The sequence below is a fragment of the Macrobrachium rosenbergii genome, chromosome 10, assembly GCF_040412425.1.
Source record: "Macrobrachium rosenbergii isolate ZJJX-2024 chromosome 10, ASM4041242v1, whole genome shotgun sequence".
In the NCBI taxonomy this organism is placed as follows: domain Eukaryota; kingdom Metazoa; phylum Arthropoda; class Malacostraca; order Decapoda; family Palaemonidae; genus Macrobrachium; species Macrobrachium rosenbergii.
In genome coordinates this window covers 61,634,707-61,656,072 of record NC_089750.1, presented here as the reverse complement: position 1 = coordinate 61,656,072, position 21,366 = coordinate 61,634,707, and the positions used below count along the sequence as shown (strand labels likewise).

The following is a 21,366-nucleotide window of genomic DNA, read 5'->3' as shown; positions in this document are numbered from 1 at the left end:
TATATATCTTGTTATGGATAACTGCCCCATCCATAATTCAAGATTAGTCAGAGATTTTTAAATAATCATCCTGAAATTATAAGAATTAAATGGTCTGCTAAATCGCCAGATTTAAATCCCATAGAAAATCTATGGGCAAAAATGGTTAGCCACTGGGATGTTAGTAAGGCCAAGAATAAAACTGGTTTAATCAAGCATGCTAAACCGGTGGGAATTATGTAGGCCCACATGCTATGAAAACATTTGTGGAAGTCTAGTCGGATCTATGTCATAGGCGATTGGGGAAAGTAATAGATAAAAGGAGAAGTGTAAATTACTGAGAGAGAGAGAGAGAGAGAGAGAGAGAGAGAGAGAGAGAGAGAGAGAGAGAGAGAGAGAGAGAGAGAAGATTATTTAAGTTTAGAGAGACGAGACCTTAATTTTTGAAAGGTTGTAAGAGGTGCAATAAGTAAATTTTTGGTTCAACATTTTCACTCATAATTGGATAAATAATTATCTATCCTATTTGTTTAATTTACCTATTTTTGTGATTCCATTTTATATATATATATATATATATATATATATATATATATATATATATATATATATATATATATATAATATATACACATATATGTATGTGTATATATATATATATATATAAATATAAAATATATATATATATATATATATATATATATATATATATATATATATATATATATATATAGAGAGAGAGAGAGAGAGAGAGAGAGAGAGAGAGAGAGAGAAGATGAAACAATAACATCACTAAAACACGGGACGCAGTAGAAAAGTTGCCAGATACTTCTTTTTTTTCCATATCAAACGAATCATTTTGGAAGAGGTCGCTGTTTCATTGTTGCCGAGTGTACATACGGTATATATATATATAGAATTAGTTTCATCTACTATACCGGTAACTGTTTTCATTTATAGCCTAGGCCAAAAAGTATCACTTTCACTTTTATCTTTTTAAATCTATATTTATCCACGTTACAGAAACACCAACTTGAAATAATATATATATATATATATATATATATATATATATATATATATATATATATATATATATATACATGTACTGTATGTATATATATTATATATATACATATATATATACATATTTATATATAAATACAGTATATGATGTACTCCATAAATTTTTAATACGATGCAATAGCACAAGGATAAATTCCGCATTCAGTTTTGCACAAAACATTCATAATTATAATAATAATTATAATAAATAATAATAATAATAACAGTAGTAACAATAATAATAATGCAAAAACAAACCACCATCCCTGTCTTTATTTTGTTAACTGCGCTGTCGGGTCCTGCCAAGCGAATTCCTACGTTCCTCTCTATCACTCTTTATTTGCACGGCCCTAAGGCGTTGTGTACACGGCCCTAAATCTAAAAAAAGATGGTAACACAACGATCTTAGAGGAACGAGAAAGGGACAATAAACATCTGTTGCCAGTTTGAGAGGAATTGGCTCCTTCGGCGCGATTCTATTTAGAGAGAGAGAGAGAGAGAGAGAGAGAGAGAGAGAGAGAAAGAGAGAGAGAGAGAGGTGAATAGAAAGGTTGTGGTATATGCATGCATACAAAAAGAGACGCAGAGATGAAAAAAAAGATGTGCATAAGCAGAAAAATCAAGCAGAGAGAGAGAGAGAGAGAGAGAGAGAGAGAGAGAGAGAGAGAGAGAGAGAGAGAGAGAGAGAGGAATGTTATGTCTATGCACATCTACCATCGAAAGATATGAATAAACAGGAAAACCAAAGAGAGAGAGAGAGAGAGAGAGAGAGAGAGAGAGAGAGAGAGAGAGAGAGAGAGAGAGAGATGAATGTTATGTCTATACACGAAAGATATGAATAAACATGAAAATCAAAGAGAGAGAGAGAGAGAGAGAGAGAGAGAGAGAGAGAGAGAGAGAGAGAGAGAGAGAGAGGAATGTTGTATCTATACAAAATACCATCGAAAGATATAAATAAACAGAAGAGAGAGAGAGAGAGAGAGAGAGAGAGAGAGAGAGAGAGGAATGTTGTATCTATACAAAATACCATCGAAAGATATAAATAAACGAGAGAGAGAGAGAGAGAGAGAGAGAGAGAGAGAGAGAGAGAGAGAGAGAGAGAGAGAGAGAATCTTTAAAAACGATTCGCGTAATGCTTTCTCTTTAAGCATCTCCATTACAGTAAGCTACAGTACAACGTCAGCATCCATTACCTTAATCAAAAGGTTGATCTTTGGGAGAAAAAAATCAACTTTAAGACTGTAAAAGGGGTGTGGAAAAATTACCCGCGTATCAACGTTAAAATGATTTGAAATTATGAGAAAGACTTATTTTTTTTTTCACCTCGCTTACGATGAGCTTGTACGAAAATTGCCATTTCACAGTGAATGTTACCTTGCTTTTGTCTTGGTAGGTATTATTATTATTATTATTATTATTATTATTATTATTATTATTATTATTATTATTATTACTTCAAGAGTAAATGCCGCGTAAAATGGTATGAGATATATATTTGTATATTAGTATGTAGTGGTAAGTATATTTATATCTACACAGTATATGTGTGTACATATATATATATATATATATATATATATATATTATAATATATAATGTATATATATACACGCATATATATATATATATAATATATATAATTATACATTATATATATATATATATATATATATATATATATATATATATATATATATATATATATATATATATATTAGATATATATAATGTATAGGGAAGAGAACCTAGTGTCGTCGACTAGCGTCAGTCCACTTAAAACTCGGAAAAGGAAAGGAAAAGAAAGCAACTTGACCTTAAACACAGCAACAGGCCCACTACACCTCTCGACTAAAACAGAAGCAGGAAGTGAATCCCAGAAGTTGGCAGTGCAGAAAAGGGAACCTCCAACGACCTGCTAAGTCCGAGGATGGCTTATTCCAACACAGTTAATGTGGGAAGTGGTGTCCTGGCGGGTGGGATTCTTTTCCGCAGTATTATACGACAATGGCCGAAATGATACCCACCTAAAACAAGTGAAAAATGAGCCGAAGTTTCTTCGGCGCTATCGAGTTTTTTGTACAGAGTATAATGTTGTATGAAACTCTCAGCCGCGGCCCATGAAACTCTCAGCCACAGCCCGTTGGTGGCCTGTGTTGCGGGCACCTATAGCGGTTGCAGACGCACGATCATGGCTAACTTTAACTTTAAATAAAATAAAAACTACTGAGGCTAGAGGGCTGCAATTTGGTATATTTGATGATTGGAGGGTGGATGATCAACATACCAATTTGCAGCCCTCTAGCCTCAGTGGTTTTTAAGATCTGAGGGTGGACAGAAAAAGTGCGGACGGACAGACAAAGCCAGAAAGGATCAAGAGAAGTAAGAGTCTCTGTAGGTCGACGCCAGACCTCTTCCCACCTTTCGCATCTCCCCGTAGAAGGATAGTGCCGTCAGTGCATCTCACACGGTGCACTGAAGGCATTACTTGAGGTTCTTTGCAGCGTCCCTTTGGCCCCTTCCTGCAACCCCTTTCATTCTTTTTACAGTATCTCCTTTCATATTCTCTTTCTTCCATCTTACTTTTCACCCTTTCTTAACAGTTGTTTCACAATGCGACTGCGAGGTTTTCTTCCTTTTACACCTTTCAAACCGTTTTACTCCCAGTTTCCCTTTCAATGCTGAACGACCTCACAGCTCCCAGCGCTTGGCCTTTGGCCTAAATTTTTTATTCCACTCCATTCCACCCTCTGCATTCTACTATACTTACCAGCCTCAGCGTAAGGGTCCATGCTGGCATAAAGGCAACTTAATGTAAACCAACCAGAGAATAGATATGTCAGCATCGATTGATTAGGCAGATAACTTTTGATTCAATCCTATGAAGAGGAAAGACTAAAAAATGTGGTGGAAATTAAGAATCTATTACAAACAGTAGTGACAAATAATCGCCATTAATCTTTGGTAACTGGTGAGAGGAAACGAACTTGCACTTTGGATAATGCATAAGTTTCAATGTTAGGATCACTTAGAGCATTTTATACAATGTGATTACCTCACGACAAGTTTACAGTAACATGAATTAGGAAGGATTAATGTTTTCATATTGTAACATAAGCGTGTGTCTACACTGCAGTAAAACACGACCCCTTACACCCGCAACTCAATGTGTGCACATCACAAACAGGTTAAATACAAGTCAACGACTTGTTGGTAGTCTTAAACAGCTCCTCATAAGACTATCTAATAATAATAATAATAATAATGATAATAATATTCTAGCATATGTCCAAGATTAGTTCTCCACTTACAGTTGTCAACCTGCCTGTGATATGTACAAGTTTCTGACTTGTTTCCAATGTTTGCAATATGTACGCGAGGAGTTTCTGACATGTTTATGACATGTTTATGACATGTTTTTACATGTTTTTATTTAACGTGACTGCTGTGTCTGTCTGTGTGTCTGTCTGCTTGGGTCAAAAATTGTAACTCAATTTTCGACCTGTTTCCTTCGTCCGATGGACTTGAAATTTTGCGTGGTTACTCAATCCCGGTGACAATACAACCTTACATGATCAGTAGGTCTGCAGTGACCTCTAGTGACCCTACAGTGGCCTCTCCCAGTATCTAAGGATTTGTAAGAAACTCTTCGGATTTTCCATAGTTAAAGAAAACTCGGCAGAATAAGTTTATGACTGTAAGGATTCTTCAAACCTTCTTTGGTTCGTCAGGCTATCATGTTCAATTTCTTTAGCTAAAATCTTATGTCGGTTACAATTTCTGTCAAAACTGAAAAGTGTAAAATATTAAAAATAAAATTAATACAATTTTAAACACGCTTTTGTTAAAATGCACTAAAAAGTAAAAAATAATTTTTCGGGGCACACCAGGATTTTCTTACAATGAATCATGTCTACAAAAATAAAAGCGTGGGCGCCAAACAAGGAAGGAAACGCTACAAGAATCCTGATGTGTCTTGAAAAATTATTTTCTACTTTTTAGTGCATTTTTAGTGCTTGAAAGAATTTTTTTTTTTACTTTATTTTAAGTGATGTGGACGCACCCTTTAGCTATTTTTAATAATATGAAAACTAACAGATCTGCCCACGATAACTAAAGGATACCAGGGAATTGTTGCTTACCCTAGAGAATCCTCCGTCGTGATCAGGGACATGTTGAGGATTCCTCCGGCGTAGAGGAGGCCTGGGAACTGGGAGTCGACCTCTTCCTTCCAGAAGGACAGATCCATGGTCGGGATGCTCTCTTCGTTGCTGCAGGATACTCGCAGATTCCTGCTCCGAAAGGAAGGATAAAGAATATAAGAAACTATTCCTGTCACGAGATGGAGGTAAGTGGATAGATATTCATTTGTCGGATCTTCTGAAGTTCAAGCGAAGATGCAATGCAATACTGCCCTAATGCAATTCAACCTGTATTTAAATATTTTGCTTGAGTTTATATTATTTATCTATTTGTTAATTTATCTGGTTTTCTAGTAACTTTCTGTATTTTCCATTACCATCTGTTACTTCTTTCGAATGAACACCATATTCTCTGGAAGCTTGAATCTCAAGTCAATGGCCCTTGTGGGCTTGTTCCATATGAATAGGGTTCATCTTCTGAATAATAATAATAATAATAATAATAATAATAATAATAATAATAATAATAATAATAATAATAATAATAATAATGTCAAGGAGATACTTCCCAGTACCGTAAGTCAGAAACGGATAAATGAAATACATAATGAAAAATTTTTTTTTTTGTAATATCATTAAAATTCATGTTTAGGTATACAGATTTTCTTCTGGGTTGAAATTAGAGTTGAGCAGACTCTTTTAAAGCTTGCAACTTTAAATTCAACTTTGACGATATTATGAAGTCACAAGAAGACTATTGAGGAATAAATGTACCCAGTATTTAAAAGATCGTTATTTATAGTTAATACACAGTTCAATTATTTTGTCAGTGTTATTGCGAGAATTTATGTGAAAACCCTCAGTTTATTAGATAACGAGCTTGGTGTCGCGCGCTACGCTACGCTGGAACCCGGCGCTGTCCGTCATGTCTACCCTACCATCCCGATCCCTTACCTACCCTGCCCCCCACCCAGGGTGGACAAACAGGTTTGCAGGAGGAGGGTGGATGTGTCATGTTTCCCCTACCCTCCCGATCCCCCACCTACCCAGCCCCTACCCGAGTCGGGCAAACAAGAAAGATCCACTCGGATTTTATTATTATAGATAGATAACACAAGGAATGACGTATTTGCTTATTTTGATAAAATGTAAGAAAAACTATTACTGGCACTCCAAAGAGCTTGAGGGTATGCCCCACTCATGTTTCTTATCTATTACTTCGCATTCTTTCTTTTCTTCACTCATGAAAGTAAGCGTCAATATTTGTAAAAAAAAATAGTTACTTAACATCATCCTGAGTTCAGCTTAATTCACGATGATGTTTAATAATTGTTTTTTTTTTCACAAATACTGACGCTTACTTTTTCTACTTCTTCCTTAATAATAATAATAATAATAATAATAATAATAATAATAATAATAATAATAATAATAATAATAAAATACCCAGACCATAGGGGTTATAATCATAATGATTACAATATTTTTCTCTTGCCTGTTTAACTGTGCCGTGTTAAGATAAGTAAATTATTTTTTATTTCATCAAATCTGCTCTCTGTAAAATGAATGAGACCTATATTTAGAACTAGACAAGATTTCTTCTTAATCATTTGCCAAATCTCTTTCACTGCTCTTGCAATCGCGTCGCCCCCCCCAACCTTCAACCCCCTCCCCCCCCTCTCTCTCTCTCTCTCTAAAAATAAGAAACTGATCTCCTATCCCTTGTTCTCTGTAGGGCAGGAAAATGGAAATTTGATCTGTAAAAAAAATATATATATTGGTTGTGGCCTCAGGGCAAAGCATTGAAAAATCAGGCAAAATAAAAAAAAAATGAATTACGTATATTAAAAGAAAACAAAATGAAATTTAATGAAACCCATCGTGTGAGTAAACAAGCTGGCACAAATGAATAAAATTCATATAAGAAAAAAAGTTGGAAAGATAATACATTCTCTGGAGGTTAGGAAAATGGAAATTTGATCTATATAAAAAGAAAATATTAGCTGCGGCCTCAGGGTAAAGCATTGAAAAATCAGGCAAAATAAAAAAAATGAATTACGTATAATAAAAGAAAACAAAATAAAAACCACTGAAATCCATCGTGTGAGTAAACAAGCTGGCACAAATAAATAAAATTTTAATAAGAAAAAAAATGGAACGATAATACATTTTCTGGAGGTTAGGAAAATGGAAATTTGATCTGTAAAAATATATATATATATATATATATATATATATATATATATATATATATATATATATATATATATATATATATATATATATATATATATATATATATTGGTTGTTGTGGCCTCAGGTAAAGCTTTGAAAAAATCAGGCAAAAATAAAAATGAATTACGTATATTAAAAGAAAACAAAATAAAAACCACTGAAATCCATCGTGAGTAAACAAGCTGGCACAAATGAATAAAATTTTAATAAGGAGAAAAAATGGAAAGATAATATTCTCTGAGGTTAGGAAAATGGATATATATATATATATATATATATATATATATATATATATATATATATATATTGATATATATATATATATATATATATATATATATATATATATATATATATATATATATATATATATATATATATATATATATATATATATATATATATATATATATATATATATATATATATATATATATATATATATATATATATATATATATATATATATATATATATATATATATGTATATATATTGGTTGTGGCCTCAGGTAAAGCACTGAAAAAATCAGGCAAAATAAAAAAATGAATTACGCATATTAAAAGAAAACAAAATAAAAACCATTGAAACCCACCATGTGAGTAAACAAGCTGGCACAAATGAATAAAATTTTAACAAGAAAAGAAGCTGGAAAGATAATACATCCAACGTTGTAAGGCAAGAGGGAAAGAAAAAGAGTTAAGAAAAACCGAAGCACGGCACAAATGAATGAAATTTTAATAAGAAAAAAAAGGAAGGGGGGGATAATGCATCTAAAGCTGCAGGGAAAGAAGAATAGTGAATAAAAATCGATGCACCCGATCGTTCCTCGGGAGATTAAGTTTCAGTCTTTTTCGAACCAAGGTCATTGTCAGTGTTACTCGCTTAATTAAATCTATCTGGAAAAAATTACTTTAGGACGTTGCACTAATTATAACTGTACGGTAATTGTTTCAATAATGACCCGAGGAGATGTGAGAGTTACTGATCTCAATCTTTGTGGCTGATTTTATAATTACTTTCTAATTAAGATTATTACCAATCAGCTTCTACTAATAATCTATGATCAACACGATTCCACATTCAATTATATTTACGTGAATAATTTTGTCATGATTTATCAATATCAATTAGCAATTAACACAGTATAAATTTCAATGACATTTACGAATTAATATTTAGTATTTCCGACTAATCACTGTAACATCATTACGATTCACTTGTCAGACAGGTTATTTTTTTTTTTATTTGTAAACAATTCTCAAAATCCTCACAGTAAAACCGTTTCCAAAATCATTCTTTTTCGCAATCAGTTACTAATGAACACGACTCGTCTATCGGCGACGTTTTTGTCGTCATTGCGCTTTTCGAATTGCATTTTATAATTCATCGTGACTCAACCCTACCCCCTCCCCATCCACCTTCCTCTCACTGACCTCCCTTCTCCTTCTCCTCCTCCTCCTCATCCTTCTTCCCCTCCTCCTCCTCCACATCCTTCTCCCCTCCTCCTCATCCTTCTCCCCTTCTCCCCTCCTCCCTCTCCTCCTCATCCCCCTCCCCTCCTCATCCTTCTCCCCCTCCTCCTCCTTCTCCCCTCCTCCTCCTCCTTCTCCCCCTCCTCCTCCTCATCCTTCTCCCCTCCTCCTCCTCATCCTTCTCCCCCTCCTCCTCCTCATCCTTCTCCCCTCCTCCTCATCCTTCTCTCCCTCCTCCTCCTCATCCTTCTCCCCTCCTCCTCATTCTTCTCGCCCTCCCGCTCCTCCTCATCATTCTCCCCTTCTTCCTCCTCCTCCTCCTTCTCGCCTCCTCCTCTTCCTCATCTTTCTCCTCCTCCTCCTCCTCCTCCTCCTCCTCCTCCCCTCCTCTCCCTTCTCCTCATCCTTCTCCACCTCCTCCTCATCTTTCTCCCTCTCCTCATCCTTCTCCCTATCCTCATCCTTCTCCCTCTCCTCCTCATCCTTCACCCTCTCCTCCTCCTCCTCCCTCCCCCTCCTCCCTCCTCCTCCTCCTCCTCCCCCTCCTCCTCATCCTTCACCCCTCGTCCTCCCCCCTCCTCCTCATCCTTCTTCCCCTTATCCTCCTCCTCCTCATCTTTCCCCTCCTCCTCCTCCCCTCATCCTTCTCCACCTCCTCCTCATCCTACTCCCTCTCCTCATCCTTTTCCCCTTCCTCCTCCTCCCCTCCTTCTCCTCATCCTTCACCCCTCGTCCTCCCCCTCCTCCTCATCCTTCTCCCCTTCATCTTTCTCCTCCTCCTCCTCCTCACCTTCTCATCATCCTTCTTCCCCTCCTCATCCTTCTTCCCCTCCTCCTCCTCCTCATCCCCTCCCCTCCTCCTCATCCTTCTTCCCCTCCTCCTCCTCCTCCTCATCCTTCACCCGCTCATCCTCCTCCTCCCTCCCCTCCTCATCCTCCTCCCCCTCCTCCTCGCCGTTCAGTTCACCGAATGGCCTTTGTCGTCAATAGAGCCGTGACGTCGACGCCAACGGGTCAATTAATTTGCCCTCCCAATTAAGCACCGCCTTTTTGAAGACTTCGATTGTTGACGCTCGTCTAATGAACCTTCTTTCTTCCGGTCTCGTTAGTTCTTCTCTCTTCTCTCTCTCTCTCTCTCTCTCTCTCTCTCTCTCTGCCGTCACTTGTTTTTAAATCATCTTCTTCTTCTTCTTCTTCTTCTTCTTACCTCTTGGAGGATGTCGCTCTCTGGATTTTCGACACAAGCTTTCGAAATCGTCAGTCCCAGAGAAGGTAAAAATGAAACCAGTGTCAGAGAGAGAGAGAGAGAGAGAGAGAGAGAGAGAGAGAGAGAGAGAGAGAGAGAGAGAGAGAGAGAGAGTTGCTTGACAATGAATGGTAAATTTATAATCTTATTCTAGTACCGGCTAAAAATATGTTTTTTTTTTTTTTTTTTTTTTTTTTTTTTGAGAGAGAGAGAGAGAGAGAGAGAGAGAGAGAGAGAGAGAGAGAGAGAGAGTTTGTTCTGCGATGAATGATAAAAAATCTCATTCAATTGCAGACTGAGACTATACCGCGTATTCTGAGAGAAAGAAAAATAAAAACAAAAGAGAGAGAGAGAGAGAGAGAGAGAGAGAGAGAGAGAGAGAGAGAGAGAGAGAGAGAGAGAGAGAATGTTTCACTCTGAATGAAATCACATTCAAGAGTAGAAGAAAAGTGTCGCATATTTTGAAACCTTTGTGTCAGGTCACCCATGGGGGAATTTTTTTATGCAGGTATTATTTTGGCCAATGTTTTGTTGAACTGGAGGAAAATCATCATTCCTTATGTCATTTAGCTTAGCAACATTAGCTAGGATGTCATCTCTCTCATTCCATCGATGGAAAACCGTTACTTGAATGATGGCGATTTAAATTTTGAAAAATCCAAACAATTCCGTACAAATTTTGGCGTCCGGGAGTTCAAAGATGGCCGAAAGCACGCTCGGGTGACAATGCCGTGTAAGAGCCTTACTTGCAGTAAATGTAAGTTATCAGGCCATTTGTTATTGGGAAAACTAAAGCTCCAATCGAAAACTCTCGCGCGTGTGATACTGCCTTAACAAATATTGTCTATTTTGTAAAAAAAAAAAAAAAAACGCACTGGCTACATTGTGCAAGTTTCCGAGGAATGTGGGTTGAAAGTGAAAAAAAAAAAGATTTATATAAACGGCTCGTGTGACACTGTCTTAACAAATATCGTCCATACCGCACGCAAAATACTAGCTATTTGGTGCACGGATTACCGGAAAGTTGATAGAATGGGAAAAAAGGATACATTCGTAAAAATGGCTCGTTTGACAAAACCATAATAAATATGGACTATTTTGTACAAAAAATACTGGGTACTTGATGCAAGTTTTAGAGGCAAGTTGGTGGAATGTGAAAAAAGATTATATTTTATAAAACGGATCGTGTGACACTGCCTTAACAAATAACGTCTACTTTGTACAAAAAATACTGGATACTTGGTGTACGGATTACCGGAAAGCTGATAGAATGGGAAAAAAAGGATTCAGTCACAAAAATGGCTCGTTTGATAATACCCTAGCAAATACACTGTAGTCTATTTTGTACAAAAAATATGGCGGAAAGTTGAAAGAAAGGCGAAATAATGTATTTATAAAAACGGTCGAGTGACACCGCCTTAACAAATATCGCCTATTTTGTACAAAAAATACTGGATACTTGACGCAGGTTTTGGGGGCAAGTTGGTAGAACATGAAAAAAGAATAAATTTATAAAAATGGCTTTTGTGACGACGCCTTAAATGGAAGAAGTGGAAGAAGTGGAAGAAGCCCTTACCTTCCGTTCTCGGTGGGGGGTCGGAAGACGAAAGGCTGGATTTCGTCGATGTCGTCCAAATTATCACAGAGGACCCGGGCGAGGGTCACCTTGCGCAACTCGCGCAGCTGCTCGGGGCTGAGCGCAGATACAAATCCTCCGTTCTCGAACCAGAAACGGTCGCCTATGAAAAAAAAAAAAACAATTGAAATTAAATGTTTATAATACCAACAATATCTCATCAGAGTGCATATGTTTTGTTAATAATAATACTAATAATAATAATAATAATAATAATAATAATAATAATAATAATAATAATAATAATAACTATTATTATTATTATTATTATTATTATTATTATTATTATTATTATTATTATTATTAACTTTTTTGAAACATACGAAGCTCCACGTTGAGTCAGCAGTTACATAATAATAATAATAATAATAATAATAATAATAATAATAATAATAATAATAATAATAATAATTATTATTATTATTATTATTATTATTATTATTATTATTATTATTATTCTTAATTATTTGCAACATACGAAGCTCCACGTTGAGTCAGCAGTTACATAATAATAATAATAATAATAATAATAATAATAATAATAATAATAATAATAATAATAATAATAATAATAATAATTTCTTAATTTTTTGCAACATACGAAGCTCCATCTCGAGTCAGCAGTTACATAATAATAATAATAATAATAATAATAATAATAATAATAATAATAATAATAATAATAATAATAATAATAATAATAATAATAATCCCACCCCACCCAAATCAGGGTAAACGGTTTATTCATGGAAATTTAACGCTAATTACCTCTTCTAAGGTTCAAAAATTGCTGTCCTAAGATGCAGGCGAACGTTGGTCCAACCAGACCCCTGATGACTGGCTTTTCAGCCAGACCTCCTGGAAACAGGTCGATGTCGTCTACGTGTCTGGAACAGAAATTAAAAAAAAAAAACAAATAAGAACGCAGGTCAGGTCTAAGTTGCCAACTCAAACAAAAGTACAAACGTCTCTCTCTTCATTGATAACAATTGATTTTCATAACTGAGATAAACAGAACAGATGAATGTGGATCAGGCAGTGATCTATGGACGTAAAAGGGCAACAGTTCTCTTTTGAAGTGATGTTAAAAATGTACTTGATGTTTTAGAATAAATAAATAAATAAGTATATGGTCAATTTACTTTAATCTGTTGACGGAAGAGAGCAATTAAATAAATTAATAAACAGGCCTGTAAGTTATCCTTAAAAAAAAACTTCATCTGTAACTTGAAAAATTTCACAAGCTAACACCTGCAGTACTTTTGATGGCTTATTAATCCACATTTTTATCTCAGATTTAATCCTCGAGTAAGAAACATTTGCTCATCATTTCCTTTCACAATTTAATAAATTATACTCTCCTGTCCTGAATACAGTTAAAAATGACCAACAATCCACCTAAACGTGCAAATTTTTCATTAAACGACAATAATGTGTTTTACTTTTCCCATCAAATCAGTTCTGAAATTAAACAAATAAAAAAAATGCTCCGAAGTTTCTTCGGCGCAAGCGAGTTTTCTATACAGCCGCTACAGCGTGTAATCAAGGCCACCGAAAATAGACCCATTTTTCGTTAGTCTCGGTATGCTGTATGAGCCACGACCCATGAAGCTTTAACCACGGCCAGGTGGTGGCCTAGCCTATATCGTTGCCAAAAGCACGATTATGGCTAACTTGAACCTTAAATAAAATGAAAACTACTATGGTTAGAGGGCTGCAATTTGGTATGTTTGATGACTGGAGGGTGGATGATCAACATACCAATTTGCAGCCCTCTAGCCTTAGAAGATTTTAATTTCTGAGGGCGGACAGAAAAAAGTGAGGACAGTAAAAGTGCGGACGGAGAGACAAAGCCAGCACAACAGTTTTCTTTTACAAACTAAAATGCAATTCTGACTTAAATTACAGACAAAGGTTAGGCTACTGACTGTCACATCTAAAATGCATACTAGTGATAAGCGCTTTTAAGATTGTTTCAATTCAGCCACCCCTAATTTGTTTATAATTACTGAATTTACAAATTTGCAAGCACTCCTATGCGACAAGCCTAACTGGCCATTACTTTGAAAACAGTCTTCCACAGAACGGGATGCAAAAGGGTAAGAAAAAATTTCAAGTGTAAAACAATAAAAAAGAATCAATTAAAAACAAAAAAGACAATCAATTAAAAACAGACAAATAAATACGCACATTAACAGCAAAATAGTAAACAAAATACAGGCATTGGAGCAATGAGCTTTAAAGTAGTACCGAAAGGAAACAGGATTTCAGCTAACACATACCAATGCCCGGAACTTTTTAATACACAGAAGATTCATTAAAAAACAATGAAAAGTTCAAGAGAGACTCACTTGTACACGGCAGCGAGCCGCCCCACGGTATCGTCGTCCATCACCTGCAGGAGTTCCCCCCAGTTCGTGAAGCGGTGAAGTCCACACTGCTCCCTCCAGATGTTGTAGGACGGGAGGCCGTGGTCACGCCCTCTCTGGATATTCAGGGCGGCCAGGTCCATGCCGTAATGATGGCCTGCAGTACAAAGGTGAAAGGGAATCCTGAAGGGGATTTATCATAAATGATTTTATTTATTCCGTGGAAGGGAAGGTTTAAGTTCATGTGGGATTAATTAGTACACGTGTAAGAAAGGTACCCATTCTTTAAGAGGTTCGTTGGTTTCAGATCTAAGGGTGTGCGCTGAAGTAAAGGCTGAATTGGGTATGTTTAGTTAGATTAGTCTAGTGCGCTCATTTCATCCATTTTATTTTTCAACCGTTCGCCCTTCCCATTTGTTGAAAGGTGTAAATGCTTAAATACTCAGTAAAATGTGTGTGTGTATATGTATATATATATATATATATATATATATATATATATATATATATATATATATATATATATATATATATACATTATATATATATATATATATATATATATATATATATATATATATATATATATATATATATATATTTATATATATTTATATATATATATATATATATATATATATATATATATTTATATATATTTATATATATATATATATATATATATATATATATATATATAATATATATATATATATATATATATATATATATATATATATATATATATATATATATATATATATATATATATATATATATATATATATATATATTTATATATATATATATATATATATATATATTTATGTATATAATTTATATATATTATATTATATTTTAAAATATATATTATATATAATATTTATATTTATATATCTATATATATATAAATATATATATACATATATTAATTTATATATATATATATATATATATATATATATATATATATATATACATGTGTCTGTGCGTCTGTGTTAACTTAAAAGCCACCATGCGACAAAAAAAAAAAATCAATCAAACTTTAACCACGAAATAATAGCTACCTGGCGTCTGGAAGAGATGCCTCGTGAGTTCGTTGGTGATATAGACGTCCCGCCCCTGAGCCATTTCGAACACGAGGCCCAACAAGAGTCGATCGACGCTGCCGAAGTTGTGGATATTGGAAGGGTTCATGAGCTCCTGGTGAAGCTTAATAGCTGTGTAAGAAGGGAAACCGAAAAATGAGTGGACGAACCGTCAGTAATTAGAGAAGACTTCTCACTGGTTCTGTTAAACTAAATGGAGGTATCAGATCTGCCAAATAATGGGATCTACTTGAGAATTTTCTCTGTATAAAATAATTACTGACACAATAGAAATTTACTTGGCTATTATTACCATTTTTATTATGAGAGAGAGAGAGAGAGAGAGAGAGAGAGAGAGAGAGAGAGAGAGAGAGAGAGAGAGAGAGAGAGAGAGAGAGAGAGAACGAATTTATAAATACGTTATATTCTAATGGTCGTAACAGTTTTGTTCAATTCCGGAATAAATTACCTACTGTCTTTAATACATTTCAAATGCTTTCTTCGAGGACAGCAAATAAGCAAAGACTATTTTGATGCGATGGTTTGTGTATAAATCAATCAAGTAAAAACTATCTGTCTATCTATCTAGCTATCTGTCTATCTATCTATCTATCTATACCTATCTTTTATTTAGTAATCATATCATAGTGTACTGATTAAGAAGTTAATACGATCATAGTCTATTTTTATCTATATATCTATTTTTAATTTAGTAATAATTTCGTAGTATATTCATTAAAAAAGTTAAGACAATTGTTGCCCATTTTCATGAGCACATCGTGAATAAAGATTACAACAACAACTAAGGAATCTATATCAAAACCATCCATCTAATACTGACTGAAGGGAACCCTCCTGCCGGTCTTATCGCATCTCATGAGGGTGTGCTGGACGAGGCTGTGCCCGAACCTGAAGGCGGCGGTCGCGAAGGCGTTCGTCGCCGAAGGGTTGACGTCGCTCTTGTACCCCCTGTAATACCCGAACTTCTGCAGTGGGAGACGGAAGACCTTCATGACAGCAGGGCCTGAAATTTAAAGAATATTCTAGTAAAATTCTCCATCCTATTTTAAAACCATAGCCGTTTGGTCACACTCTCAGGACAATTCAAAACCCATTGCCGTTTGGTCATACCCTCAGGACAATTTTAAACCCGCTGCCGTTTGGTCACACCCTCAGGACAAATTTAAACCCATTGCCGTGTGGTCACACCCTCAGGACAATTTAAAACACACTGCCGTTTGGTCACACCCTCAGGACAATTTTAAACCCATTGCCGTCTGGTCACACCATCAGGATGATTTAAAACCCATTGCTGTTTGGTCACACCCTCAGGACAATTCTAAACCCATTGCCATTTGGTCACACCGTCAGGACAATTCTAAACCCATTGCCGTCTGGTCACACCCTCAAGACAATTTTAAACACACTGTCGCCTGTTCACACCCTCAGGACAATTTTAAACCCATTGCCGTTTGGTTACACCGTCAGGACAATTTTAAAACCATTGCCGTTTCGTCACACCCTCAGGACAATTTTAAATCCATTGCCGTCTGGTCACACCCTCAGGACAATTTAAAACCCATTGTCGCCTGGTTACAACCTCAGGACAATTTTAAACCCATTGCCGTCTGGTCACAAGTTCCGGAAAATTTTAAACACATTGTCGTTTGGTCACACTCTCAGGACAATTTTAAACCCACTGCTGTATGGTCACACCCTCAGGACAATTTCATACCCATTGCCGTTTGGTCACACCCTCAGGACAATTTTATACCCACTGCCGTTTGGTTATACCCTCAGGACAATTTTGAATCCATTGACGTTTGGTAACAACCTCAGGACAATTTAAAACCCATTGCCGTCTGGATCACATCCTCAGGACAATTTTGAACCCATTGCCGTCAAGTCACACCCTCAGGACAATTTTAAACCCATTGTAGTCTGGTCACACTCTCAGGACAATTTTAAACCCATTGCCGTTTGGTCACACCCTTAGGACAATTTTAAACCCGCTGCCACCTGGTCACACCCTCGGGACAATTTTAAACCCGCTGCCACCTGGTCACACCCTCAGGACAATTTTAAACACCCCCGCTGCCGTCTGGTCACACCCTCAGGACAATTTTAAACCCACTGCTGCCACCTGGTCACACCCTCGGGACAATTTTAAGCCCGCTGCCGTCTGGTCACACCCTCAGGACAATTTTAAACCCGCTGCCATTTTATGGTCACACCCTCAGGACAATTTTAAACCTGCTGCCGTCTGGTCACACCCTCAGGACAATTTTAAACCCGCTGCCACCTGGTCACACCCTCGGGACAATTTTAAACCCACTGCCGTCTGGTCACACCCTCAGGACAATTTTAAACCCGCTGCCGTCTGGTCACACCCTCAGGACAATTTTAAATCTGCTGCCGTCTGGTCACACCCTCAGGACAATTTTAAACCCGATGCCACCTGGTCATACCCTCAGGACAATTTTAAACCCGCTGCCGTCTGGTCACACCTTCAGGACAATTTTAAACACACTGCCGTCTGGTCACACCCTTAGGACAATTTTAAACCCGCTGCCACCTGGTCACACCCTTAGGACAATTTTAAACCCGCTGCCATCTGGTCACACAATCAGGACAATTTTAAAACCCGCTGCCGTCTGGTCACACCCTCGGGACAATTTTAAACCCACTGCCGTCTGGTCACACCTTCAGGACAATTTTAAACACACTGCCGTCTGGTCACACCCTTAGGACAATTTTAAACCCGCTGCCATCTGGTCACACCCTCAGGACAATTTTAAACCTGCTGCCATCTGGTCACACCTCAGGACAATTTTAAAACCTGCTGCCACCTGCTTGCCATCTGGTCACACCCTCAGGACAATTTTAAACCCTGCCGTCTGGTCACACCCTCAGGACAATTTTAAACCCGCTGCCGTCTGGTCACACCCTCAGGACAATTTTAAACCCGCTGCCCGTCTGGTCTGGGTCACACACTTGGGACAATTTTAAACCCGCTGCCATCTGGTCACACCCTCGGGACAATTTAAAACCCGCTGCCCCGTCTGGTCACACTCTGGGACAATTTTTAAACCCGCTGCCGTCTGGTCACACCCTCAAGACAATTTCAAACCCTGCTGCTGTACGGTCACCCCTCAGGACAATTTTTAAACCCACTGCTGTCTGGTCACAACCTCAGGACAATTTTAAACCCACTGCCGTCTGGTCACACCCTCACACCCTCAGGACAATTTTAAACCGCTGCCATCTGGTCACACCCTCAGGACAATTTTAAACCCGCTGCCGTCTGGTCACACCCTCAGGACAATTTAAAACCCGCTGCCGTCTGGTCACACCCTCAGGACAATTTTAAACCCGCTGCCGTCTGGTCACACCCTCAGGACAATTTTAAACCCGCTGCCATCTGGTCACACCCTCGGGACAATTTTAAACCCACTGCCGTCTGGTCACACCCTCAGGACAATTTTAAACCCGCTGCCGTCTGGTCACACCCTCAGGACAATTTTAAACCCGCTGCCGTCTGGTCACACACTTGGGACAATTTTAAACCCGCTGCCGTCTGGTCACACCCTCGGGACAATTTAAAACCCGCTGCCGTCTGGTCACACTCTCGGGACAATTTTAAACCCGCTGCCGTCTGGTCACACCCTCAAGACAATTTCAAACCCGCTGCTGTATGGTCACACCCTCAGGACAATTTTAAACCCACTGCTGTCTGGTCACACCCTCAGGACAATTTTAAACCCACTGCCGTCTGGTCACACCCTCAGGACAATTTTAAACCCGCTGCCGTCTGGTCACACCCTCAGGACAATTTTAAACCCACTGCCGTCTGGTCACACCCTCAGGACAATTTTAAACCCGCTGCCGTCTGGTCACACCCTCAGGACAATTTTAAACCCACTGCCATCTGGTCACACCCTCAGGACAATTTTAAACCCGCTGCCATCTGGTCACACCCTCAGGACAATTTTAAACCCGCTGCCGTCTGGTCACACCCTCAGGACAATTTAAAACCCGCTGCCGTCTTCACACCCTCAGGACAATTTTAAACCCGCTGCCGTCTGGTCACCCTCAGGACAATTTTAAAACCCCTGCCATCTGGTCACACTCTGGGACAATTTTAAAACCTCTGGTCACACCCTTGGGACAATTTTAAACCCGCTGCTGTCTGGTCACACCCTCAGGACAATTTTAAACCCGCTGCCGTCTGGTCACACCTTCAGGACAATTTTAAACCCGCTGCCGTCTGGTCACATCCTCAGGACAATTTTAAACCCGCTGCCGTCTGGTCACACCCTCAGGACAATTTTAAACCCGCTGCTACCTGGTCACACCCTCGGGACAATTTTAAACCCACTGCTGTCTGGTCACACCCTCGGGACAATTTTAAACCCGCTGCCGTCTGGTCACACCCTCAGGACAATTTTAAACCCACTGCCGTCTGTTCACACCCTCGGGACAATTTTAAACCCAACCTCAGGACAATTTTAAAACCTGCTGCTGTCTGGTCACGCCCTCAGGACAATTTTAAACCCGCTGCTGTATGGTCACACCCTCAGGACAATTCTAAACCCACTGCTGTCTGGTCACACCCTCAGGACAATTTTAAACCCACTGCCGTCTGGTCACACCCTCAGGACAATTTTAAACCCGCTGCCGTCTGGTCACACCTCAGGACAATTTTAAACCCACTGCTGTCTGGTCACACCCTCAGGACAATTTTTAAACCCACTGCCGTCTGGTCACACCCTTAGGACAATTTTAAACCCACTGCCGTCTGGTCACACCCCTCAGGACAATTTTAAACCCTTTGCCGTCTGGTCACCCTCAGGACAATTTTAAACCCTTTGCCGTCTGGTCACACCCTCAGGACAATTTTAAACCCGCTGCCGTCTGGTCACACCCTCGGGACAATTTTGAACCCGCTGCCGTCTGGTTACACTCTCGGGACAATTTTAAACCCACTGCTGTCTGGTCACACCCTCAGGACAATTTTAAACCCGCTGCCGTCTGGTCACACCATCAGGACAATTTTAAACCTGCTGCCGTCTGGTCACACCCTCAGGACAATTTTTTAACCCGCTGCCGTCTGGTCACACCCTCAGGACAATTTTAAACCCGGTGCCGTCTGATCACACCCTTAGGACAATTTTAAACACACTGCCGTCTGGTCACACCCTCAGGACAATTTTAAACCAGCTGCCGTCTGGTCACACCCTCAGGACAATTTTAAACCCGCTGCCGTCTGGTCACACCCTCGGAACAATTTTAAACCCGCTGCCGTCTGGTCACACCCTCAGGACAATTTTAAACCCGTTGCCGTCTGGTCACACCTCGGGACAATTTTAAACCGCTGCCGTCTGTTCACATCCTCAGGACAATTTTAAACCCGCTGCTGTCTGGTCACACCCTTGGGACAATTTTAAACCCGCTGCCATCTGGTCACACCCTCAGGACAATTTTAAACCACGCTGCCGTCTGGTCACACCTCAGGACAATTCTAAACCCGCTGCCACCTGGTCACATCTCAGGACAATTTTAAACCGCGCTGTCTGGTCACACCCTCAGAACAATTTTAAACCCGCTGCCGTCTGGTCACACCCTCAGGACAATTTTAAACCTGCTGCCGTCTGGTCACACCCTCAGGACAATTTAAAACCCATTGCCGTCTGGTCACACCCTTAAGACAATTTTAATCCTGCTGCCCTCTAGTCACACCCTCAGGACAATTTTAAACCCACTGCCGTTTGGTCACACTCTCAAGACAATTTTAAACCTACTGCCGTCTGGTCACACCCTCAGGACAATTTTAAACCCATTGCCGTTTGGTCACACCCTCAGGACAATTTTAAACCCATTGCCGTTTGGTCACACCCTCAGGACAATTTTAAACCCATTGCCGTTTGGTCACACCCTCATGACAATTTTAAACCCATTGCCGTTTGGTCACACCCTCTGGTGGTCACAACCTCAGGACAATTTTAAACCCACTGCCGTCTGGTCACACCCTCAGGACAATTTTAAACCCGCTGCCGTCTGACCACCCCCTCAGGACAATTTTAAACCCGCTGCCGTCTGGTCACACCCTCAGGACAATTTTAAACCCACTGCCGT

The 21,366-nt window shown here is 38.5% G+C and overlaps 1 protein-coding gene across 2 annotated transcripts in view; it reads right to left on the bottom strand.

Moving 5' to 3' along the window:
- Nucleotides 1–21,366, bottom strand: part of LOC136842686 (peroxidase-like) — a 123,537-nt gene that overhangs the window by 5,239 nt on the left and 96,932 nt on the right. For both annotated transcript variants that reach the window (XM_067110349.1, XM_067110348.1), the window contains exons 12-17: nt 16,073–16,255; nt 15,211–15,363; nt 14,126–14,300; nt 12,543–12,661; nt 11,715–11,877; nt 5,184–5,333 (exon numbers count right to left, since the gene is read on the bottom strand). In XM_067110349.1, the coding sequence (XP_066966450.1) occupies nt 5,184–5,333; nt 11,715–11,877; nt 12,543–12,661; nt 14,126–14,300; nt 15,211–15,363; nt 16,073–16,255 (943 nt within the window). The remainder of the gene's footprint in view (nt 1–5,183; nt 5,334–11,714; nt 11,878–12,542; nt 12,662–14,125; nt 14,301–15,210; nt 15,364–16,072; nt 16,256–21,366) is intronic.